This window comes from Ornithorhynchus anatinus, chromosome 18, assembly GCF_004115215.2.
Source record: "Ornithorhynchus anatinus isolate Pmale09 chromosome 18, mOrnAna1.pri.v4, whole genome shotgun sequence".
Lineage (NCBI taxonomy): Eukaryota > Metazoa > Chordata > Mammalia > Monotremata > Ornithorhynchidae > Ornithorhynchus > Ornithorhynchus anatinus.
In genome coordinates, this window is record NC_041745.1 from 41,594,511 (window position 1) to 41,620,985 (window position 26,475).

At 45.5% G+C, this 26,475-nt stretch overlaps 1 protein-coding gene across 1 annotated transcript in view; it reads right to left on the reverse strand.

Moving 5' to 3' along the window:
- The window catches only part of ROR1 (receptor tyrosine kinase like orphan receptor 1), a 261,556-nt gene that overhangs the window by 13,162 nt on the left and 221,919 nt on the right, over positions 1–26,475 (reverse strand). The window contains exons 5-8 of the mRNA XM_029046648.2: positions 25,330–25,457; positions 23,245–23,562; positions 16,970–17,215; positions 4,196–4,407 (exon numbers count right to left, since the gene is read on the reverse strand). Of these exons, the coding sequence (XP_028902481.1) occupies positions 4,196–4,407; positions 16,970–17,215; positions 23,245–23,562; positions 25,330–25,457 (904 nt within the window). The remainder of the gene's footprint in view (positions 1–4,195; positions 4,408–16,969; positions 17,216–23,244; positions 23,563–25,329; positions 25,458–26,475) is intronic.

Consider the following 26,475-nt stretch of genomic DNA (forward strand, 5'->3'; position numbering starts at 1 on the left):
TGAAACCCGCCTATTCTCCTTTGTGTTTTTTTAATACTGATTTTTATATGAAAAAGCTTGGAAGGGTGATACGGTTTTAATGGCATTTGTTAAGCTCTTACTATGTTCCAGGTACTATTCTAGGTGCTGGGGTAGAGACAAGGTAATCAGATTGGACACGGTCCCTTTCCCACGTGGGGCTCACAATCTTAATCCCCATTGGATGGGTGAGGTAACTGAGGAATGGAGAAGTGAAGTAACTTGCCCGAGGTCACCCAGCAGACAAGAGGCAGAGCTGGGATTAGAATGTAGGTCCTTCTGACTCTCAGGCCTGTGCTCTATCCACTAGGCCACACTGCTTCTCATGACATGATAGGATACGTAAACTCCCCGTGGGCAGGGAATGTGTCAGTTTATTGTTGTATTGTACTCTTCCAAGCGCTTAGTTAACCGTGCAATAAATAAGATTGAATTTAATGAATGAATGAATGTTCATCCCACCCAACTCCACAGCACTTCTGTACATATTTTTAAATTATATATTACAAATTACTTATTCATATTGTCTGTTATGCCCTCTAGAGTGGGCATGGGCAGAGAACGAGTCATGTCTGCTATTTCTATGATATTGTCCTCTCCCAAGTGTGTCGTAGGGTGCTCTGCATAATCATTCAGTAAATACCACTGATGGATGGACTGAATAGGCCCAGCTCAGAAGCTCTTTTGAAAGGATACAGACCACCTGCCCGCCATTCCACCTTCAAGATAAGGCTTTTTTCAGGGGCTGCAGCACCTCATGTCTGCCTTCTCAAAGAGATAAGGGCCTTTCAGACCTTCACAATGGAACATTTATTCCACTTTCGCAGCTCAGGGGGAAATCACTGAACATTTTGCCACCTCCCTGAGAGTTTGGCCCCACTTTTCTTAAGCGAAAGTGATTCGCATTCATAAACCATCTCTCTCTACAGCAGTCTGCAGTGTGTATTTTCTGGAGAGTTCTTTTATAAGGTAAATACTGGAGGTCAAATTCGGTCTGGATGTACATAAACCTGCTGCCCCTGGCTTTAATGGGAACCCCGTGTACCTAGCCGGCTGTATCTCTGAAATCCTGGAAATTCTATTTTTAAAGCTTCAGTTTACTCAAAGTCAGTGTTTGCCGCCAGGCCCGAATGGCTCAGGGGCAAGTAAATGGAACAGAGATCCAACTGTAGCTACTTCAACAGCTGTTTGACTTGCTTCTGAGGATCATGGCAGTTAGGAGGGATTAAGTGGTCCATCTGTTCCTAGCCCCTGCCTCCAGGTCAGTGAATAGCCCAACCATTTTCTTCACTATCAATCAATCAGTCCTCGGTATTAAGCATCTACTGTGGGCATCGCACAATTTTTTCAGAGCACTGGGAGAGTACAGGAGAAGCAGAAGTCACAGGCCCTGCCCTCTCCCCCACTAGATCGTACACTCTTTGAAGGCCGGGATCATGTCTACCAACTCAACTGTACTTTCCCAAGTGCTTAGTACAGTGCTCTGAACACAATAAACCCCGTGGCTCAGTGGAAAGAGCCCGGGCTCTGGAGTCAGAGGTCATGGGTTCGAATCCTGGCTCTGCCACTTGTCAGCTGTGTGACTGTGGGCAAGTCACTTAACTTCTCTGTGCCTCAGTTACCTCATCTGTAAAATGGGGATGAAGACTGTGAGTCCCACGTGGGACAACCTGATTCCCCTGTGTCTACCCCAGCGCTTAGAACAGTGCTCTGCACATAGTAAGCGCTTAACAAATACCAACATTATTATTATTATTATTATTAACCCCCCAGTAAATCCCACTGGTGGCCTGACTGATTGACTAGGGGCTAGTTTAATGATTCATAGCAATGGAGCCTTCTCTCCCCCCCCCCCCCCCCCCCGATTCATTGTTCCAGTGAATTCCCTTGGAAAGACTTGCTTCCTTAATGTCCTTCTGACTTTGTTCCTGGTTGACATAGTCATAAGCCCATTTCCTTTGTTTCCAGGGAAAATTGGTCAGTGTCCACCATGTATGGCACCTAGAGTCACAGTCTTTTAGGGTTCGCCTCCCGCTGAGGTTTCTACCTATCCACCAGACCACAACTGCACCCATTTCTTAGCTCTCTTAAAAAGTCCACTTCCGCGATTAACCGACAGTACTCCAAGTCATGTCAAGCCAACAGCCACCGTGTTCATCAATGACTTAATTCAGCTAATTCATCCTACCCTACTGGAACTTCTTCGTGCTATTGTCCTTGTACTTCCTCATGCACCCTCTATTTCTGAATCATTTTGTCTGTCTCCCCCATTTAATTTTATCTTCTTGAGGGCAGACAACTCATGCCTGGTTTCCTGGTGTTTTCTCCCAAGCACTTGTACAATGCTTTGGATTGGGTCTTCTATCTCTATTGTACTCTTCCAAACAGTATAGTGCCCTGCACACGACAGGCGCTCAGCAAATATTATCATTATTGTTATTATTTTTGATGGTATTTGTTAAGCACTTCTTGCCAGGCACTGTACTAAGCACTGGGGTAGCTACAACAGCCTCCTCTGAATCCTGCACTTGGAATAGAGAGGAGCATCTTGGCCTAGTAGGTAGAGCACGAGCCTGGGAGTCAGAAGGACCTGGGTTCTAGTCCCAGCTCCGCCACTTGTTGGCTGTGACCTTGGGTAAGTCACTTCACTTCCCTGTGCTTCTGTAAAATGGGGGTTACGACTGTGAGCCTCATGTGGAACATGGACTGTGTCCAACCTGATTGGATCTACCCCAGTGCTTGGAACAGTGTCTGGCACATAGTAAGCGCTTAACACATAGCACACAAAAAAAATGATTCTGCAAAATGCCGATTAGTTTGGGGCAGTTGGGTCGTTCACTTTAAAATACAACATCACACTTGCCATCATCACTTGAGCTCATCGTCCGTAAATATCGTCCCTTTGTGGAGAACACTGTTTTGAACACCCTCCTGAGGGTGAATTGGGGCACGGTTCAGAGTCCCTACTGTTCGTAGAACATCACACTCAGGGCTTACTGGGTGAGGAGCACTGTACTGAACAACACCTGTGTGTGAAGCACTGTGTGTAGAGCCCCGCACCAGGTGTCTACCTTGTGCAGCACGCTGGACAGTATAAAGTAAAAGACACGGACCTGCCCCTCGAGGAGCATACAATAATATGGATTGTGTGGCCCTTCCTGTTAGTCAGGAGGCTCACCTGAGTGTAAGGAAAGCAAGAGATGGTGGAGGAGCTGACTGATTGTCCACACCAGCCAACCATCTATTCAAACACTGTCCTTAAACCAACTTAAAAACAGTCCCCTCTTAGACTGTGGGCCCCTACCATGTCAAATTCCCACCTGTGTCTCCTCTTCCACCTCTTAGCATAGTACTCTGCCTGCTGTAAGCATTTAGTACTATTACTCACCTACTGCCTCCATAGTTTTCACTAAGGGCCCCCTGTTGAAATGAATCTTCTGAGAATTGGGGGTTTTTCACCATCTTAATTCTCTCCAGGTTCTTATCTGGCCACTAAAAAAGTACTATCCATATCATCAAAGCCAAGTCCTTAAGCAAACAAGCCTGTTAAAAGCCACTAAGGAAGCCCTTCAGCCCTCTCAAAAGCCCAGGGTTTGTCTTTACTCGGGCACCCACTTCAGCAGCCTTCTACCCCAAACAGTGACTGAATTCAAAGCAAAGCCTTCTCTTCCACCAAATTCAATCCCAGGATGTTTCTCTGCCCAAGAGATGGGAGCCTTTCCATCTCGGGGGGCTACAAGCCAGTGTCAGCTCCTGGAGGGAAAGAGAGAGAGAGGTAGAAAGGGAGGGAAACATCTTTCTCTATATGTGTGTATATATGTAGACACACACACACACACATATATATATATATATATAGAGAGAGAGAGAGAGAGAAAGACAGATGGATATACAACGTGGCTTAGTGGATAAAGCGTGGTCCTGGGAGTCAGAAGGACCTTGGTTCTAATCCCCGCTCCACCACATGTTTGCTGTGTGACTTTGAACAAGGCACTTCTCGGTTAAATGGGGATTAAGAGTATGAACCCCATGTGGGATAGGGACTGTGTCCAGCCTGACTAACTTGTATCCCCCCAGAGTTTAGAACAGAGCTTGGCAAAGAGTAAGCCCTCAACAAGTACCATTATCATTATTATTATTCCATTGGTGAAAAAAGAAATCTAACCTCTGAGTTTACCTTTGGTTTATAGGCATTCAGCATTGACATCTCGACGTTTTGACCTCTGACAGGCTTGGGCTGCCTCTGAACCGGCGGGGAGGATGCCTTCTGATTGTTACGGCAGACGCAGATGAAGAAAAACAGCAGGGCTATGGCCAAGGGAATAGCCACACTGGGCACTAGTATGTAGAGGATTTCCATTTTATTCTTCTCCTTGGACTCCTTGGAATCTGTTGCAAAAATAAAATTAAAAAAAAGACACAAAGGTTACACAGGCTGAAATGGACTATCAATCAATCACTCAAATGATGGCATTTATTGAGCACTTACTATGTGCAGAGCACTGTACTAAGCGCTTGGGAGAGTAACAATATATACAGCATATATCCATGTGTATCTATAATTTATTTATTTATTTTTAGTTTATATTAATGTCTATCTCCCCCTCTAGACTGTGAGCTCGGTGTGGGCAGGAATGTGTCTGTTTGTTGTTATACTGTACTCTCCCAAGCACTTAGTACAGTGCTCTGCACTCAGTAAGCACACAATAAATACGACTGAATGAACGAATGAATCAATATTAATGTTGTCTCTCGCTCTTGACTGTAAGTCCTCTGTGGGCAGGTAATACGTCTGCTTATTGTTATATTGTACTCTCTCAAATGCTGAGTACAGTACTCTGCACAAAGCGCTCAATAAATACAATTGACTGGTATTTATTGAGCGCTTACTCTGTGCAGATCACCGTACTAAGCGCTTAAGAGAATGCAATACAGCAGAATTAGCAGGCCTGTTCCCTGCCCATAACAAACTTATCGGTGTGTGAAATGGAAGTTTCTCACTCCTAACTGTCCAGTGGGTTGCCACACTCTGTTCTCTCGCCCTTTGACATCACTCCTTGGGTAACGGACTCCCCAGAGAATGTTCTACACTTCTACTTTTCAAGCAACACAGTTAACACTCAGCACCCCATGAATGGGCCTATACACGGACGGGGTATGGATATTGGCCTTTCCCCAGCTCAGTTCTGGCCGGGAGGAACAGCTGAAAATCTCAAGCACCTCCTGGAGAGGTCTTCCTCCCAATTTAATCTTTGGGCTTCCAGGTTTTCATCACCAGAATCGCAACCGCACCCACCGAATGGAGGCCGAAGGTTACGTTCCTATTTCAGGGGGATCTAGTCTCAAGAGTACCCTGGGCAATCTCCCGAATGATTGATTCAGTGCCAAATCTGCACAAGATTCTTTGCAAATGGTTTCACGTGGCTCCAGCGGTTCAAGTGATCTGAACACCTTATAGCACTGAGCCTGAGCCTCTTTTCACACAGGGAAATGGATCTTTGTGCCTTCCGTGGTTCTACTGCATTCATTTCTCCTGCACCCTCCCAAGCATTTAGAGCAGTGCTCTGCATACAGTAGGCACCCAATAAACACCTTTTGGTCCTGTTTAGAAAGTATATCATCACTTGAAACAGGGATTTGATCCACTATCCCTTCATATTGTAATCCCTAAAGGGCAGAGAACATGGGTTGTGAAGCTGGGTAGCCTAGTGGAGAAGGCACAGGTCTGGGAGTCAGAGGACCTGGGTTTCTAATCCCAGCCGAAGGTCACCTCACTTCTCTGGGTCTCGGTTCCTTCATTTGTAAAGGATTTTCATTTACATGGTACATTGTGATGTACGCTTTTCATCCTACATGGACATGGTGGGACCGAATTATGTCGTATCTACTCCAGTGCTTAGTACAATGCTTGGTTTAGGAATGCTTGGCTCCACGGGCTTAGGAGTCGGAGGTCATGGGTTCTAATCCCGGTTCTGCCACCTGTCAGCTGTGTGACTTTGGGCAAGTCACTTGACTTCTCTGTAGCTCAGTTACTTCATCTGTCAAATGGGGATGAAGACTATGAGCCTCACGTGGGACAGCCCGATTACCCTGTATCTACCCCAGCTCTTAGAACAGTGCTCAGCACATAGTAAGTGCTTAACAAATACCAACATTATTATTATTATTATGGGCACATAGGAAGCCATTAACAAAGAGAATCAGCACGGCCTAATAAATACAGCACAGGCCTGGGAGTCAGAAGGACCTGTGTTCTAATCCTGGGTCTGCCACTTGTCTGCTTTGTGATGTTGGCGAGTCACTTCACTTCTCTATACCTCAGTTCCCTCACCTGTCAAATGGGAATTCAATACCTGTTGGTATTATTATTAATAACAATAATGATGATGGCATTTGTTAAGTGCTTACTATGTGCCAAGCACTGTTCTAAGTGCTAGGATAGATACAAGGTTAACAGGTTGTCCCACTTGGACTCACATTCTTGATCCCCATTTTACAGATGAGGTAATTGAGGCACAGAGAAGTGAAGTGACTTGCCCAAAGTCACATGGCTGACAAGTGGTGGACTCAGGATTAGAACACACAACCTCCGACTCCCAAGCCCAGGCTCTTTCCACTAAGCCACGCTGCTTCACTCTTCTCCCTCCTACTTTGACTTTAAGTCTATGATCCTCACCCACATCCTCCTCCTGGCCTGGAACTCTCTCCCCTTTCATATATGACTGACCACCACTCTCCCCGCCTTCAAAGCTTTATTAAAATCACATCTCTTCCAAGATGCCTTCACTGGTGAAACCCTCATTTCCTCTACTCTCTTTCCCTTTCGCCTCGTCTGCACAGTTGGATCCGTACCCTTTAAACACTTGATTTGCAGGCCACCCTTAGTCGCACAGCACTTAGGTAAATATAAATAATTTATTTTAATGACTGTCTCCCCCTCTACATTGTAAGATCCTGGTGCATTATTGCACTGAACTCCCCCAAGACCTAAGCTCAGCACACAGTAAATATCCTTGATTGACTGACTGACTGATTGATGCCCTGCCTACAGAGAGATTACACCTTCATGGAGCAGCTGTTCAAGGGGAACTGAGTGCCTGATACTTGGAGAGTCTGCCTTGGTTGCTGTCGGTTACCAGCCTAAGATGTGACCCAGGAAGAGCTGCCAAGATATTTCAGGAAAATACATTACCCAGCTCTCACCGAGTCCACATCCCACAATACCTGCCCATCCCCACTCTCTGAAGCCCTAGATTCCCTGGAAAAGAAATTCCAAATTCTGCATTTGGGTCTCGTGCAGCAGGTAGTCGCCAAAGGAAGCGGGCTAATTTAGCACTAATGCAAAGCTAATTATTTCTCCCACCCCGGATTTGCGTTCCAAGAGAAAATGGAAGATTAAACCTGTTGTGGGAACAAAGGGATCTATTGTTCTCTCACCAGTGCAGGGGATTTATTCCCAAAATTCCTTTTAATTGCAAATGGGAGGAATTAGGAGCAAGTATCTTGGTCTGTAGAAGAACAAACCTGTAAGAAGCTTAAATCCCTCAAACTTGGCCAAACTTGGCTCAGGGCTTCCTGATTACTTTGGGGATATGCAAACGAGCACAACGAACTTAATGTCTTCATGCCAAGGGAAATAATCAAACTGAACAATGTGGTAATGTTTGAAATGGCAAAAGGGAAGAGTGACAAGGCCTATAATTAGTTTATACTATATTGGTCCTGTACACTTTCTACTTCTAAGGTCTTAAAACCAATTGGTTCACCGAGGCTACAAAACACATACTTCACAACTAATCAAGGTGATCCAAAATAAACCGTAGCTTTGGCATTATCTGACTCATCCACTTCCCTGTCACTGACTTGTTATTTCTGGGAGAAAGTTATTGTAGTAAGGTGCATTTTTTAAGTTTTTGGAGCACTGACAAATGAAGATTGGGCAATAAACCAGGGACTTTATCATGGTTTCATTAGCCATTTCTTGGGCGATGACAGTGTACTAGGGCTGAATAGAAAATCAGCTGGAATGAGGAAAAGGTAGGTCCTATCCAAAGTATTGAAATTCTACTTAAAATTCCCATGAGCGTGGGTTTTACTGTTTTTAGCTTTACAGCTGAAGTCTCCCTTGTCTGGGGCATTTGAATGGAAATTCCCACCTTTGTTAGAAAGTCAGTTTCCTTTCCTAGAAAATGGGAAATCTGTCATTTCATTGTCCCCGTGCTTTCTCTAAGGAAAGAAAGCAGGAATAAAATTTGCTACCGATTTAAAGGATCACTTCTCTAAGTGAAGTGTTCTGATTTCACAGTAAAATAATTTGCCTACATCTCAGTGAGTTGGGGCTCACAAATGGGTTAAACTACTGCAGGGTCTTAGAATGTGAAGTCAGAAGAAACAGAGGTTTGAAAATGTGCTTTCTTTGGCATGAAGGAGATCCTATACCTTCTATATTTCCACTCAAGCCCCTCATGGGTAAAGACAATGCACTATCCTATAGCAACATGAATTCTGAAAAGAAACATTCCAGCAGCTATAGATCCCAAGAGATTATCTCAGTGTACAAGCTCCTCTCTCAGAGCAAACTGGATTCATTAAACTAGCGAGGCAGCGAGGTCTAGTAAAAAGAGCAGGAAACTAGGAGTTAGAACACAAATGTGATGTAGTCTCACCTATGCAGTGGCCTGCTCTGTGACCTTGGGCAAGTCACTGTGAACATCTCTCTCTCACTGTTCTCCTCTGTCCATTTCACTGGTGATCCCAGACCAACGGGGGACATTCACTTGGGCATCGCTTAGAAGCTGATGCTTGAGGCTGCCATATTCGCCCCAAACTTTTCCAACCATCTCGCCCCTTGCTGTTCTTTCTGTCTCTGCTCGTTCCCTCCGGGTTAGCTCTGAGAGGAGGGTAGGTTTTTTTGTTTGTTTGCTTTCTTTTGTGGTATCTGTTAAGCGCTTACTATGTGCCAGGCATTGTACTAAGTGCTGGGGAAGATACAAGTTTATCAGATTGAACAGTTTCTGTCCCACACAGGGCTCACAGTCTTAACCCCCATTTTACAGATGAAGAAAGTGAGGGCCAGAAAAGTGAAGTGACTTGCTCAAGGTCACACAGCAGAGACGTGGTGGAGCCGGGATTAGAACCCAGGTCCTTCTGACTCCCAGGCCTGTGCTCTATTCACCAGGCCATGGTTGAGGTAAGGCAGGAAGAAGCTAAAGGAAAGGGGTGTTTGAGGTGGGAGGAATCTAATTTCCTGGGTTGGAATTGGGGCAGAGATAAGTGCCTGAGGGTTTGGGTTTGAAGGCAGGCCCATGTAACTCTTCTCCCCAGAACCACATGGTGTTCCCTCTAGACTATAAATTCATTGTGGGCAGGGAGTGTGTCTACCAACTCTGTTCTGTTGTACTCTCCTAAGTACTCAATAAATACCACTGCTCTGCACTGGTAAACACTCAATAGATACCACTGATTGATTGATGTGTCTGTTATATTGTACCCTCGCAAGTGCTCAGTACAGTGGTCTGCACACAGTAAGCACTCAATAAATATGTACTTTCAATCAGTGACCCTCAGTGTACCTCAAGCCTTAAAGGTCAGTCAATCAATCAATCAAAATACTTATTGAGTGCTTACTACGAGCAGAACACTATACTAAGCGATTAGGAGAGTACAACAGAATTAGTAGACACGTTTCCTGCCCGTAATGAGCTGACAGTCTAGAGGGGGTGTCAACATCCAGCTTTTTGAGCGTCAATTTCCTCATCTGAAATACAGCGATAAGATCCCTTCTCTCCTTACACTTTAGACAGTGGAGCTCTGAGTGGAACAGGGGCTAGGTCTGAACTGATTATCTTGTAACTACTCAGTACTTAGCAAGTAATAATCGATTGATAAATCTGAATTGTTATTGTTTGGAAACTGCTTGGATGCTCTTTGGCCCCAAGGACATCACTATCACCCTGAAGCAGTCATTTACTAACTCTCCCCCAGTTCCCGCAATTTCCAAGAGCTTTCTCCCTAAGAGGAATTTATTCCCTAGTTGAATCTAACTGATTAAGGATAGCGAAAAGACTTTCCATAAACAATTTCGTGTTGAAGTTTGGATTGGAAGCCCATGAGCGCAAGCCCATCTTGAAAAGCTCTCCGCCAGCAGAATCGCTCTTCCAGAAAGCTTCAAACTCCACCGAGGGGTTTTCAAACTTGCCGTGATGTTCGATTTGGGTCCGAAGGAATGGCTCGAAGACAAATTACCCTGCAGCGGGCAGTCTCTGAACTTCGGAGGAAAGCTGCTGACAAAGTGAGTCAAAAACTGCCGAGCCCACAATCTGGAAAACATCTGCGCGGCCCTGAACTGTATAGTCCCACATCGCCGAAAATGGCTTGTGACAAAGCAGAACCGGCCTCGGGGATCGGTAAGATCTGTGTGACAGGTCAGGGCCACTGGGGATTAGCATCGGGCAAATGACTTTATTGCACTTTATCCTGAGCCAAGAACTTGAAAGGGAGAAAGAAGAAAATCAGGCTGGGGACCAAGACTTGGGAGTTGGGTGTTCACGTATCAAAAAGGTTTTGGAGATTCTGGAGAATTGCCATTTATTCCGGCATTCCTTCCAAAGGAGGTGTATAGGGCAGGGGGTGGTGGACTCCATTACAGCATTTCTGGATGTATCTTACACGCTCACACCCTGGGTTCTAATCCCTGCTCTGCCACTTGAATGCTGTGTGACCGTGGGCAAGTCACTTAACTCCTCTATGTTTCAGTTACCTCATCTGTAAAATGAGGATTAAGATTGCGAGCCCCATGTGGGGCAAGGACTGTGTCCGACCTGATTAGCTTGTATTTACCCTTGCACCTAGGACAGTGCTTGACACAGAATTAGCACTTAACATATACTGTCATTATTATTATTTTTATCATTACTTAAGCACTAGCTCATGTATATATCTACCTTTCTTTCCTCCTACCTGTAAATTGTTACAATATCTGTCTCCTCTGCTAGACTGTAAGCTTTCTGAAGGCAGGGATCATATCTATTATCTCTAGAATACATTCCTAAGCACTAGGTATAGAATACAGCATGCCATAGATGCTCAACAAATACTACTCATGGAAAAACAGTTTCGCACATCACAGTGAGAGGCCAAGCTCCATTAACCAATCACTGGTATTTACTGGACTCCTACTCTGTGTATTAAGTAAGCACTAAGGAAAGTACAAGGCAACAAAGATGGTAGACGTATTCCCAGCCCAGAAGGAGCTGACAAACTAGAGGTGGAGAGAAGCATTAAAATAAATTCTGGGTTGCAATAAAGGAACTATTTAAGCACTTACTATATGCCAAACACAGGGAAGCAGCGTGGCCTAGTGGGTAGAGTATGGGCCTGGGAGTCAGAAGGACCTGGCTTCTAATTCCAGCTCCACCACTTGTCTGCTGAGTGACTTTGGGCAGATCACTTCACTTCTCTGTGTCTCAGTTACCTCATCTGTAAAATGGGGTTTAAGAATATGAGCCCCATGTGGGACGTGGATGGTGTCCAAACTGGTATCTACCCCAGCGCTTAGTATAATGCGTGGTACATAGTAAACACTTAACAAATACCAGTAAAAAAAAATACCTAGTTGTATTAACCCAGTAGAAACCTGTGGCTTTTACGTATTTATTCATCCTCAGCATCTGTGTAGAAATAGATATTCAAACGCATGTTGGATGATTTATTCTAATCACTCTATTCCTACAGTATTTTATGTTTGTTCCCCCCCAATTGAATCTAATAATAATAATAATAATAATGATGATAATAAATAATTACAGTAATTGTTAAGCACTCACTAGGTTCCAGGCACTGTTCTAAGAGCTGGGGTAGATACAAGCTAATCGGGTTGGACACAGTCCCTGTCCCACATAGGGCTCACAGTCTTAATCCCCATTTTACAGATGAGGGAACTGAGGCACAGAGAAGTGAAGTGGCCTGCCCAAGGTTACAAGGCAGACCAAGTGGCGCATTAGTTAGAACCCATGACCGCCTGACTCCCAGGCCCATGGATAGATTAGCCCCCGATTAGACTGTAAGCCAGTCAAAGGGCAGGGACTGTCTCTATCTATTGCCGATTTGTATATTCCAAGCGCTTAGTACAGTGCTCTGCACATAGTAAGCGCTCAATAAATACTATTGAATGAACGAATAGCTCTATCCACTAGGTCGTGCTGCTTCTCGAAAGCTCCCGAGGGCAGGTAATGTGTTCCTTCCATCTGCTGACCTTTCTCGAGCACCTAATACAGTGTACATTGCCCCTACTGGACACCCAATCAATAATATCAGTGTGATTACAAATGTCTGAGGGTCACAGACGCACCACATACATTATCAGAAGGAAAAGGCTCAAACCATGAAGAGTTTAGTTTTCTTAAAATTGGTTCATGCTGCTCGGGCAACTTTTAAGGGCCCACAAAGCTTTTAACAGCAAGGAGTGGAAACAGCAATTCACATAAGATATTGATCAAAATAAGAAGAATTCCACTCCAGAAACGAACGGGCGGCTGAAAAGAGATGTGGGGTGGCAGCGTATGGAAAAGACTTTATATTTACTGCTCATCTGTGTTTGTTTTGAGAGGTGAGTTCTGGGTACTAACCTCCCAAATGGGCCCCTATGTTGTAAACTTTGGGAATACTGACTCCAACCAAAATTGCACATTAAGGGTGAGGCTCAACTGAACACTGGCCTGGGAGTCAAGAAGTCATGGGTTCTAATCCTGGCTCTGCCACTTGTCTGCTGTGTGACCTCTGGCAAGTCACTTCACTTCTCTGGGCCTCAGTGACCTCATCTGTAAAATGGGGGTGAAGAGTGCACGCCCCATTTGGGGCATGGACTGTGTTTACCTCATTAGCTTGTACCTACCTTAATGCTGAGTAATAATAATAATTGTGGTATCTGTTAAATGCTTACTAGGTACCAAGCGCTGTACTAAGCGCTGGGGTGGATACAAGGAAATCGGGTTGGACACAGTCCCTGCCCCACGTGGGACTCATAGTCCCAATCCCCACTTGACATATGACGTAACTGAGGCAAAGAGAAGTGAAGTGACCTGTCCAAGGTCACACAGCAGACATGTGGCGGAGCTGGGACTGTAAGCCCAACACTGGGCAGGGATTGTCTCTATCTGTTGCCGAATTGTATATTCCAAGCGCTTAGTACAGTGCTCTGCACATAGTAAGCGCTCAATAAATACTATTGAATGAATGAATGAATGAGCCCATGACCTTCTGACTCCCAGACCTGTGCCTTATCCCCATGCCTGCTGCTTAGTACAGTGCCTGGCACTTAGTAAGCGCTTAACAAATACCATAAAAAAGGTAAAAACAAACTCAAACAAGTTTCCCGCTCTGACTTGGCTGCCTCCTGAAGTTCCACATTCCAAACACAGGCCACATCTGGGTGTTGGTGTCCCCGGGAAACCAGCATAGAGCTCGGAGGTGAAAGAGAATCCAAAGTACACATAATTTGAGGCCTTCTTCCTATTTGTAAATTATTTTATGCACTGTCTCCCTAGACAGATTGTAAGATTCTGACAGGCAGAGAGGGTGCCTTTGTCTTATGTCCTCTCCCAGGTTCTTTGTTGAGTGCTCTGCACGCATTTAGGTACCCAAAAAATACTACTTAATTCATCTCCTGCATTCAGAAGTTCCAGAAAAAGCAGATGTGCCTTGAAGCTTCCAACTTCTCAGGCCTTGAAGCTCCCAACTTCTCAGGCCCTGCGTAGAAAAACCGTGATAAATTTACAGCTGAAGACTAAACTTGAGAGTTAGGTCTTCGTGTCGGCCAGGGAGAAAACGGTATAAATGTTCTTTTTCAACCTAATTTCTCTGCCCCCACCTCCACTTTATTTGGGTTGGAACGGGGCCACGTTGCTTTGAGAAAACTGCTCTTAAAGAGTTGTGTTTCTCTGAGCAGTACCGAGTTGGGAGCTAAGCTAAGGGATCATCTGAAGAAGGAAAATAATACAGATAATTCTACTACTAATAAGAATGGAATCGATTAAAATGCCAAAAACAATGGTTGGTAAATGCAAGAGAAACTGATCAGGCAGCCTCTGGCCTGTTATTTGGTCTCGGGCAAGTCATTTGACTTTAAAGCACTCAATCAACTTGCCCCCTCCTACCTAACTTTGCTACTCTCCCATTACAACCCCGCCCATAGCTCGCTGCCGGCAGGGAACATTTTCCACCAACTCTGTTGTATTTTAGTCTCCCAAGTGCTTAGTACAGGTGCCCTGCACATAGTAAGCACTCTGTAAATACTGTTGATTAAATAGCCCCCATAAGAGGACATTCGTACATACAGCATTCATCCTCAGTGGCATTTACAGAGTGCTTACTGTGTGCACAGCAGTGTTCTAAGCACTTGGGAGAATATAATAGAAGCAATGGAAGGGAATTTTTCTATCCAATACCAGATTGGATAGAAGTAGCGTGACCTAGTGGGTAGAGCCGGGGCCTGGGAGTCAGAAGGACCTGGGTTCTAATCCCGATCTCTGCCACTACTCTGCTGTGTGACCTAGGACAAGTCATTCCATTTCCTTTGTGCCTTGGTTACCTCATCTGTAAAACAGGAGTTTAAATTGCGAGCCCCATATGCGTCAGGGACCTTAGCCAACCTGATTAGCTTGTATCTTTCCCAACGCTTAGCACAGTAAGTGCTAAACAAATACCATTAAACGCCCCACAAGATAAAAAATGTTTTCTTCAATTAAAGCACCTCTTTTCACCCCATCTTATTATGCTTTGATAGGGTTTGCTAGACAACCCAATTAACACTCTCATAGAAACTCAACTATATCTCGCGAATTTGTGAAAAGAAGAGAAGGCATATGAGTCAGTTTCAGAAAATCTAACACAGAGAGTTAATTTCTTCCCAGCAGGTACTGGGCATTATGAGAAGAATAACTCATTAAGTCAGAGGGATTTAAAAAGTAGTCAAATAAAAGGGGAGTATTTTGTGAACAGCCTGGGATCAACATGCCAATTACAGATCTACTGTTTCAGTTCCTGGAAAAAACATTTCTGAGCACAACTGAAAACACAAAGCGTGGAGCCATGTTTCCCAATTGACTGATTCTGCCATCCTCAAAGCCACTTCATGAATTGGAACCAATTTGGAAGACGGATAATAAATCCCTGATACATGCAAGGACTGGAGTAAGCGACCATCTAATCATTGCTTATTTCTTCCTGCTTAGGGCCCAGAGTCTGATTTCTTTGCATCTGGGTGAAAATTGCTTCCTCGAGCCCTTCTGGTTTCAATCTGCCAACACGATTCGTCAGGATTTCGTGCAAGGCGTGTGCCGTGACGTTCTCCTGTGCAACTGAGGTTTCTGCTCTGTTCTGTTGGGCCTCCGATTTTAGTTTTCCTCCCCTGAGGCAGAGGTTTCGTTGAAATCAGTCACTCTGAACACAATCAACCCTGTTGTGAGATTTGAAAAATTTCCCCCCAATCCTAAACCTCAATTTGCCACTGGCTTTAAGATCCTTCAATCAACCAATTAATCAATCAATGGTATTTACTGAGCGTGTAATATGTTCAAAGCACTGTTCGAAGTGCTTGAAGCAAATCTTTCTCCTTCGGACCTTCAACCCAAGAGGTCAACGAGCAGTAAAGCCAGGCTTTTTCAGTCAGAGATAACCTCGGAATCAGCAGAAGCAGCATGGCCAAGTGGATAGAGCACAGGCCAGGGAGTCAGAAGGGTTTGGATTCTAGTCCCTGTTCCGCCAACTGTCCACCGTGTGACCTTGGGCAAGTCACTTCATTTCTATGGGCCTCAGTTTCCTCCTCTGTAAAAGGGGGATGGAGATTGTGAGCCCATGTGGGACAGGGACTGAGTCCAACCCGATTAGCTTGTATCTACCCCAGTGATCAGTACAGTGCCTGACACATAGTAAGTGCTTAATACCATTAAAAAAAAAGAATCACAGAAAAATCTGTCCATTGGTCTGCTCTGGCTGCCTGTCTGCGGACCTGAGGGGAAATAGGTTTAAGAGGTTTTGGTTTGGCTTGCCTTCTCATTCATTCATTCATTCAATCGTATTTATTGAGTGCTTACTGTGTGCAGAGCACTGTACTAAGCACTTGGTAAGCACAATTCAGCAACAAACAGAGACAATCCCTACCCAACAACAGGCTCACAGTCTAGAAGGTGGCGGGGGCGGTTCTCCCAACTCCTATAAAGCGGCCTATTTCTGACTTTTCCCAGAACCCCGGTGGGTTTCTACCAACTTGCCCACCAGTCGGGCCAGGGGAATTTCCTGTTTGGGAGGCTGGGTTTTTCCTTACACATATTGAACCTTCACTAAGCCAGTATCCTCTTCTGTAAAATGCAGAGGGAAATACTTTCCCCCAGTTTCAGTCAGTCAGTCAATCGTATTCATTGAGAGCTTACTGTATGCACAACACTATACTAAGCGCTTGGGAAAGTACAATATAACAGACACATTCCCTGACCACAACAGTCTATCTTAGTCCATGAGCCCCATCCCATCTGATGGCCAGGTCCTTCCCACAGCACTTAGCACAGTGCCCAGAGTAAGCATTTAGAGCTCACTGTGGGCAGGGAATGTGTCTGTTTATTGTTCTATTGTACTCTCCCAAGCGTTTAGCACAGTGCTCTGCACAGAGTAAGCACTCAATAAATACGACTGAAAGAAATGACGACCACAACTAAAAAATTAGCTCCCTCATGGGGCCTGAGGGAGGTGCTTCAGACCAGGCTCCGCAGGATCCATCCGATTCATTCATTCATTCAATCGTATTTATTGAGCACGTACTGTGTGGAAAGCACTGTACTAAGCACTTGGGAGGGTCCAACAACAATAATATAACAATCCCACCGTCGGCACGTCTAAACCAGCGTCCTCGGGGTTCAGAGAAACTAGGCAGGGAGGGGGAGATGGCCGCGTTACTTACTGCACGCGGGGATGTCACAGAGGTCGAACTTGAAATTTTCGTCCAGGGTGAAGCACCATGGGGCTTCCTTCTGATTGCCCGGGTTGCGGCAGTAGGAGTGTCCGCCGTTCAGCTCCGGGTAGCGGACGGCGGTGAACGTGTGCGTGTGGGGATACTGCGAGTTCCACGGCTGACACTGGCGGCCTGATTTGGTCACGCTGACGGTGCCTCGGTAGTCTGCTCCCGTGCTGTTGTAGCACTTGTGATCTGAAATCAATCGACTGAGGCTATTTACTGAGCATTTACCGTGCATGGGGCACAGGGCTGAACACTTGGGAGAGTCCAGTGGAGGAAGTAGGCACCGTCCCTTGTCCTCAAGGAGTTTCCGGTCTAGTCAAAAGCGGGCATCGGTGAAATGAAATGGGTGACGATTGACAGAGAATTGATCCATCGATGATATTTACTGAGTGCTTACTGTGTGCAGACCCCTGGTAGACCCCTGGTAGTCTACCAACTCTGTTATACTGTACTCTCCCAAGCGCTGAATACAGTGCTCTGCACACAGTAAGCGCTCAGTAAGTACAATTGACGGATGCCCTCATGGACACTGGGCACAGAGGGGCACGTGACATTACACAGGCACAAGGCGGAACCCAGTGATGTCACACGCGCTATTTTGCAGCAGCGCATCTGATTCCATGCGAACTTAGAGCATCTCTCCGGGTAGAGTTTCCAACACTCCGGCTACCCTCCGCCCGCCCCAGTCCCTCTGTGCTACACTCCCAGATCCTTGTTTAAAACCAACATCCCTTCTAGGCCTCAGAACTCAGCTGCAGATTACTGCCTCAGCTTCTCTGCTCACTTCCAGTGCCTCCTGTCTCTCCCGACTCCGGTCCATACTTCACTATGCTGCCTGATCATTTTTCTACAAGAACATTCAGGACATGATTGCCCATTCCTCAAGAACCTCCCGTGGTTGCCCATCCGCCTCTGCATCAAACAGAAACTCCTTACCATTGATTTTAAAGCACTCAATCTCCTTGCCCCCTCCTACCTCACATCACTACTCTCCTACTACAACCCAGCCTGCACACTTTGATCTTCTAATGCCAATATTCTCATTGTACCTCAATCTCATCTATCTCACCGCCAACCTCTCGCCAACATCCTGCCTCTGGCCTGGAACACCCTCCCTCTTCATATCCAACACTCTCTCCGGTCTTTCAAAGCCTTATTGAATGCACATCTCCTCCAAGAGGGCTTCCCTAAGCCCTTCTTTCTTCTTCTTCTTCCACTCCCTTCTGCATCATCCTGATTTGCTCCCTTTATTCATCCCCCCTCCCAGCCCCACAGCCCTTAATTTCATTTATTTATACTAGTGACTGTCTGCCCCTCTAGACTGTAAGCTCACTGAGGACAGGGAATGTGTCTGTTCTTATATCATACTCTTCCAAGCACACGGTCAGTGCTCAATAAATACAATTGACTGTCAGATTGACTGCCTGAAAATAAACATATCAAGCACACAGGTGTCCGATACCACAGCTCTACAGTATCGGCCACCAGAAAACCACACTGGCTGCATGGCGTTTAACTGGGTGACTAGTCAACCCAGCTGGTAATTGCCTCAGGGCTGGGGGGGGGGGGTATTGGTTGGAGGGTCTAAACCATCTGTGGACAGAGGAGCACCTCCCCCCACACCCAATCCCCCAGAGGCCTGGGGCTGTCAGACAAGGCAGGAGTGAGATTTCTTCGGCTGCCGCGGGTCTGACGCCTTGACTGCTTGGCATTCGCATTCCTGAGAGGATTTAAAGCTTATGCTTCAAGTAATGAAAACTGCTTAGTGAGTAATTTTAATTCAATGCCAAGAAATGGCAACCGAACTCCAAAGGGAACCAGCAGGGACACCCAATATTCTGAGGTCCAAGGGTACGGGGAAGGTCTAAACTGCATTTTCAGTTCACTGCGGTCAGATGGCTCTATGGGCACACCGGTGGAGGGGCACGAGACCCACCTCGGGCAGTGACCTTTATCCTTGGACAGGGCCACGAGGCCCAATGGTGTTCGGCTCTAGCCGTCTAGCAAAAAGGAAAGCCTCTTTTTGGGGCTTGTGTGTCCCTTTAGTTATGCCTGTCTTCAACATCTGTGTAGAGATGTACACGGATAGTTTTCCATCTGTCACCTCGACACCGCAGACCTCTCGCCTACATCCTGCCTCTGGCCTGGAATGCCCTCCCTCCTCATATCCATCAGGTGATCACTTTCCCTATGTTCAAAACCTTTTTGAAGGTACAACTCCTCCAAGATGGCTTCCCTTGATTAACCCTCCTTTCCTCTTCTCCCGCTCCCTTCTGCATTGCTCTTGCACTTGGATTTGTACCTTTATTCTCCCCTCCCTCTGCCGCCAGCACGTTATGTCCATATTCATAATTCATTTCTTTATATCAATGTTCATTTTCCCTCTAGACTGTAAGCTCATGCTGGGCAAGGGAACCTGTCTACCAACACCGTTACATTGCATTCTACCAAGCACTTAGTACAGTGGTCTGCATACGGTAAGGGCTCAGTAAATATGATTGATTGTTTAGACAGGAAGCTCCTTGAGGGTGTGGATGCTTCCGTTAAGGGCTCAGTGTAGTGCTGTGCAGTCATCAGGCACTCAATAACTGTCATGACTACTATTTACTGATTACCTTAGGGCAGTGGAATAGAGAAAGGCTGTTTATTTCCCTTAAAGAAAGACCCAAGAAACTTTGCTTTTTGGACACACGCCTGCCATTCTGCTCTCATTCGTGTTTTCCTTCAGAGTTTTGAATCTATAGCAACCCCCCGGTATAACGGTTTTATTTCTAGCCCTTTTGCTCCATAGCTAGAAAGAGGCTGCGAAGTTTAGCTTGGCTTAAGCCCACCCTTTCTTCGCTTTTTGAAGTAATTTGACTGACTTGACAACTTGGTTAAAGCCCACTTTACTGTAGCATTAGAAAATGACAGGTCTATAAACACAAGGTGCCTCTTTGCTAAACAGGTTGCTAAGGGCTACATTTTGAAAAGCGAATCCTGCATTTACACATGTACACAAAGAAAGGTACCTCGGAATCGTTCATTATTGGTATGTGCTCACGTTGCTTTTTTTTTAAGTCACTGCTTTAAAGTATATTCATATTTTATGGTCAATTTTAGGGATTCTGGAAATTCAGGAAAGTACTTTAAATGATCACTGTTATTAATAACAATAATTATATAAAGTACACTTACGGATATGTCCTTAATAAATACCATTATTAATAATAATGCTGTTGATGATGGTATTTGTTAAGTCTTCACTAGGTACCAAGCACTGTATTAAGGGCTAGGGTCTTGTCTTATGCTGTTGAGTTGTCTTCGACCCACAGCGACATGGACACATCTCTCCCAGAATGACCCACTCTCCATCCGCAATTGTTCTGGTAGTTTAGCCATAGAGTTTTCTTAGAAAAATATGGAAGTGGTTTACCATCACTTTCTTCCGCTCAGTAAACTTGAGTCTCTGTCCTCGACTCTTTCCCATGACGCTGTTGCCTTGCAGAGGTGAGTTTTGACACGTAGCAGATTGCCTGCCACTCGCCAGCCACTGCCCAAGCTCGAAATGGAATGGGTAGGCCTCTGCTAGACTTTCCCTCCGATAGCCGAGACTGGTAGAGTATTGGAAACTCTCTCGGTGCCATCCTGAGAGGGGAAATGCTGGGGTAGATACATGGCAATTAGGCCTGGGAGTCAGAGGTCATGGGCTCTAATCCTGGCTCTGCCACATGTCTGCTGTGTGACCTTGGGCAAGTCACTTCACTTCTCTGACCCTCAGTTACCTCATTTGTAAAATGGTGATCAAGACTATGAACCCTATGTGGGACAGGGACCGTGTCCAACCTAACTACCTTGTATCTACCCCAAAGCTTAGAACAGTGCTTGGCGCCTAGTAAGCACTTAACAAATACCAGTTATTATTATTATTACTTTGTTTAGCGTTCTTTAGTTTAGCACTCTTTCAAGGAACTAATTACGAGCACCAGTAATAGAAAGACAGTGGAAGAACGATGGAATGTTCTTCCAAGTCCAGTAACCAGTGAATGAATGAATGAATCAATCAATAGCAAATCCTGAGTGCCTGCTGTGGGCAGGCCTGAAAGTCAGAAGGACCTGGGTTACAGTCCAGGCTCTGCCACGTGTCTGCTGTCTGACCTTGGGGAAATCGCTTCACTTGTCTGGACCTCAGTTACCTCATCTGTAAAATGGGTATTAAGACCATAAGCCCCACGTGGGACAGGGACTGTGTCCAACCTGATTATGTTGTATCTATCCCAGCATGTAGATTGGTGCCTGGCACATAGTAAGTGCTTAATAAATACCATTAAAAACAAAACAAAAAAAACCGCACCATACTAAGCTCTTGGGAGAGTACAAAAGAGAAAATGTGATCCCTACTCTCAAAGAGTTTTGAGCAGCAGGGGAAATCAAAGTACTGAAGGCAGGAATAGTAGAATACAAAAGATGTAGTTAAGCCCTACAGGGCAGCCTGATCCACAAGTTCAAGTGACCAATCCAAGTGGCACTGGTCAAGTTGTCTGACCCTTCTTCCCTTCTTGAAAGCCCTCCTAAAATCACATCTCCTCCCTGCTTAATCCCTCTATTTCCTCTCTCCGCCCTCCCCTCTTCCTTGACTGTGCCCTTGGCTGTGTACGTCTTAAGTACCTTGAAACTCATCTCAGCCCCACAAAACTTACATCAATGCTCTTATCAGTCACAATTTCCCATATTCCTAATCTGTTTTAATGTCTGTCTCCCCCTGTGGACCGCAAGCTCTCTATGAGCAGAGATGGCATCTTCCAACTCTATTGTATTTTTCCCAATCACTTAGTACAGTGCTCTGCACACCGTAAGAGTTCAATAAATACCATTGATTGATCGATAAAGGTGTGATGATGTTATGTACATTCTCCAGGCTTCCCCTCAGCCATTCCCTCTTTTATTCACCCCTCCCTCAGCCCCACAGCACTTTTGGACATATCTGTAATTTATTTATTTATAATAACGTCTTTTCCCCCCTCTAACTCATTGTGGGCAGGGAACATGTCTACCAACTCACTTATATTACACCCTCCCAAACGCTCAGTACAGTGCTCTGCACACAGTAAGTGCTTAATCAGTACAACTGATTGATTGACTGATTCTATCCCGATCAATACTCTGTATTTTTTTGTGATTGTGCACCTTTTGCAGGAGGTAATAGAGTAAAACAGCAAAGAGTAGTAAGGATGGGTAAGGAATGTGTCTGTTATATTGCTATACTGTATTTATTCATTGAGCACTTACTCTGTGCAGAGTATTGAACTAAGCGCTTGGGAGAGTACCATCCAACAGAATTAGCAATTACATTCCCTGCCCATAATAAGCTTAGAGTGTAGAAGGGGAGACAGGTATTAACACACTGATGGTCAAGCTGCTCATGACAATCAATGGGGCTTAAGGGCCGCTGGAAGAGAAGAACCGTATGCTGTAGGGAGAAGGCCCAGAATCTTCTGGGGGCATGGGGAGAGCGCTTCAGCTTTTGCCCAGGGGGATGGAAAAGAGTCTCACCTTGCCTCAATCATCGCCGCTGACCCTTTTGCCTACATCCTGCCTCTGGCCTGGAACGCCCTCCCTTCTCAAATCTGACAGTTACTCTCTCCCCATTCAAAGCCTTACTGGAGGCACATCTCCTCCAAGAGGCCTTCCCTGTCTAAGCCCCGCTTTCTTCTCCCACTTCCTTCTGTGTCTCCCTGACTTGTTCCCTTTGTTCATCCCCCCTCCCAGCCCCACAGCACGTACGTCCATGTCGGTCATTTATTTACTTATATTAATGACTCTCTCCCCATATTAATTATATTATATTAATGTCTCTCCACAACTCTAGACTGTTGTGTGCAGGGAATGTGTCCCCTATTGAATTGTACTCTCCCAAGACCTCAGTACAGTACCCTATTTATTTTGTTAATGAGATGTACATCACCTTGATTCTATTTATTTGCTATTGTTTTAATGAGATGTTCTTCCCCTTGATTCTATTTATTGCCATTGTTCTTGTCTGCCCGTCTCCCCCGATTAGACCGTAAGACTGTCTCTATCTGTTACCGATTTGTCCATTCCACGCGCTTAGTACAGTGCTCTGCACATAGTAAGCGTTCAATAAATACTACTGAATGAATGAAGTAGGTACTCAATAAAAATTACTGAATGAATGAATGATTAAGTCTGGGTCATTGATTTCAGGGGCGGACACTTACTTTTGTTGATGGGATCGGCCATGGGAATGCCGATCCGGATGCAGTTGGCCGCTTCCGGGCTCTCGGGCTGGGGCAGGTCCTCGCAGTTGGGAAGCTTGAGCCTCATGAGGATCATGGGGTTGGAGCGGGCAAAGATGTACTCGGTCTGACACAGGACGTTCTCCAGGATCTCACACTCGTCCCGGCACAGGTCACGGGGCTTGGGCACCGCCGAGGTCTCGTCGCAGTAGGGGAAGGCGTAGTGGCACAGGGATGGGATGGCGAACTGCGAGCATTTGTCCGACAGGTGGCTGGACGTGCCGATCATGGTGAAGGCGGCTGGGAAGAAAGCGGGAGGTTATGCCGGAGGTGTGAGGGAAGCGGGAGAAGTGGTGTGTCCTAGTGGACGGAGAGTGGGCCTGGGAGTCAGAAGGACCTGGGTTCTAATCCCGGCTCCGCCGCTAGTCCGCTGTGTGACCTTGGGCAAATCACATTGCTTCTCTGGGCCTCAGAGTTTCCTCATCTGTAAAATGGGGGTTGACAGGGAGCCCTGTGGGGAACAGGGACTGTGTCCAAGCTAACTGTATTTACTTCATTGCTTAACACAGTGCCTGGCACAAAGTAAGCACTTAACAAATGCCATAGAGAAGCAGCGTGGCTTAGTGGAAAGAGCCCGGGCTTGGGAGTCAGAGGTTGTGGGTTCTAATCCCTGCTCTGCCACTTGTCTGCTCTGTGACCTTGGGCAAGACACTTAACTTCTATGTACCTCAGTTACTTCATCTGTAAAAATGGGGATTAAAAAATGTGAGCCCCACATGGGACAATATGAAATACCAACATCATCATCGTTACCCTGTATATACCCCAGCACTTAGAACAGTGCTCAGCACATAGTAAGTGCTTCACAAATACCATCATCATCATCATAAGAATCCCCAAAAGAACTATGCTTCTCTAGGCTCCAATGGGATGCTTTTGTTGGTATTTAACATCCTGCTACTACACTTTTGAGACTTCTCTTCTTAACTCTAGCTGAGAAACTGGGTTCTAATCCCAGCTCTGCCGGGATGACCTTGGGCAAGTCACTTCACTTCTCTGGGCCTCAGTTACTCATCTTTAAAAGGGGGATTAAGACTGCGAGCCCCGTGTGGGACAGGGACTGGGTCCAATGTGATTATGTTGTACTTATCCCAGCACTTCGTTGACTGACTGGCACATAGTAAGCCCTTAACAATTACTATTAGTACTACTATTATTATTAATTCTAGTCCAGCTCTGAGTTCTCTCACTGGCTTAATGTGTGTAGTCTTGGAACATCTGTAGTGTTCTGGGAATGTCTCACACTTGTCGGTCTCCCCCAGCAGATTGTAAGCTCCTGGAGGGTAGGTACAATAGGTCTTACTCAATTGTGCTTTCCCAAAAACTCAGTACAGTGCTCTGCAGTACTCAGTACAGTATACACAGTAGGCTGCTATTGATTTATTGAATGCTCTGAGCCTCAGTGTCCCCACAAGAAAATAAGTGTCTCACCAGGTTTGTACTTCTAGGAAACTAATTAGAGTTCTTAGCTCAAGCACGACCTCGGGAACTCTGTCTTCTCTATACCCTAGTTTCCTCATCTGTAAAATAGGGATTAAATATCTGTTCTCCCTCCCGCTTGGACTGTGTCTTCCTCCCCCTGGGGCAGAGACTGTGCCTGATCCTCATGGTATTGAAACTACCCCAAGTCTGAGCTTATAGCCATGCTGAGAAGCAGCGTGGCCTAATGGAAAGAGCACAGGCTTGGGAGTCAGAAGGACCTGAGTTCTAATCTTGGCCACTTGTCTGCTGGGTGACCTTGGACAAGTTATTTCACTTCTCTGTGCCTCAGTTACCTCATCTGTAAAATGAGGTTAAGCCTGTGGGCCCCCTCTGGGACAGGGACTGTGTTCAACCTGATTAACCTTTATCTACCCCAGGGCTTAGTACAGTGCCTTGCATATAACAAATACTATAATTATTATTATTATCGAATATCATTAAAATCAAAACCACTGAAAACAATAGTAAGTGCTTAACAAATGCCCTAATTATTATTATTGTTAGCTGTCCACCGGGATCACCTACCTGTGATCTGATTTTCAATTTCTCCCTGCATGTGCAGAGATTCCATATACACCGTGCGGTTTCCGATGAATCGGGCACAGGCAATTCCTCTGTAGGGTTGGCAGAATCCGTCTTCTTCATATTCGTCTCTAAAAAAGCGAATCACAGACGTGAGACGATTGAGTGAGATTTTCTTTCAACAGCCAGCAGAGGGAGGTGACATTTTTGGTCAGCAGAGATCTGCGTCAAGAACTCAGTCTTCCCATTCCCTGCGATTCTCCAACCAACCCTGAAAGCATTTGGCTTCATCGATCAAGTTTTCCAACCGCCTCCTCCTTTGACACCCCTCCCCAAAAGTCATCCCTGAAAGGAAAACTCTTCCACGGCCATGATAAAGCTTTTATTTTTGCAGCTGTGAGTGGGAAGACGACCTAGCTCCAAGGATGTGTTGGAAATTGGGATTTTTGCGGTTTGCTTTTGAAAAATAGTAAGCGATGGGTTGGAATTGTTAACTAAAAAGATCTGAGAGGATTAGCGAGAGGATCCCGGCTACCACCTCTGAAAGTCAGCACAGGCGAAAACAAGACGCTACCTACCAATCGTTAATCAATCAATCATATTTATCGAGTGCTTACTAGGTAGAGCACTCTACTAAAAACTTGAGAGACTGTAGTAAAGGTGACAATATCCCTCCCCACAAAGTGCTTACAATCTAGCAGGGGAGATTGTACCGACCCAAAATACCTTCCAATAAAAGGAAGACATTCTAGAAGAAATTGGCAGAGGATGCAGAGTCAGGACAACAATACATTAATTTTACACTGGATGGATTCCCTTAACATAAAAAATTCACAAATCCTAAATGAGAAAGAGAAATAATCAGTGGCATTTGCTAAATGTCCTTGAGCAGAGGAACTGTTCTAAGTACCTGGGCGTCTAGAACGGAAAAGGAACAAATAGCAGCAGTATGGCCTAGTGGAAGGAGTAAAAATGATGATAATAATAATAATAACTGTGGTATTTGTTAAGCGCTTACTGTGTGCCAGGCACTTTACTAAGTACGGGGTTGGATACAAGCAAATCTGGTTGGACATAGTCCCTATCCCACATGGGGCTCCCAGTCTTAATCCCCATTTTACAGATGAGGGCACTGAGGCAGAGAAGTGA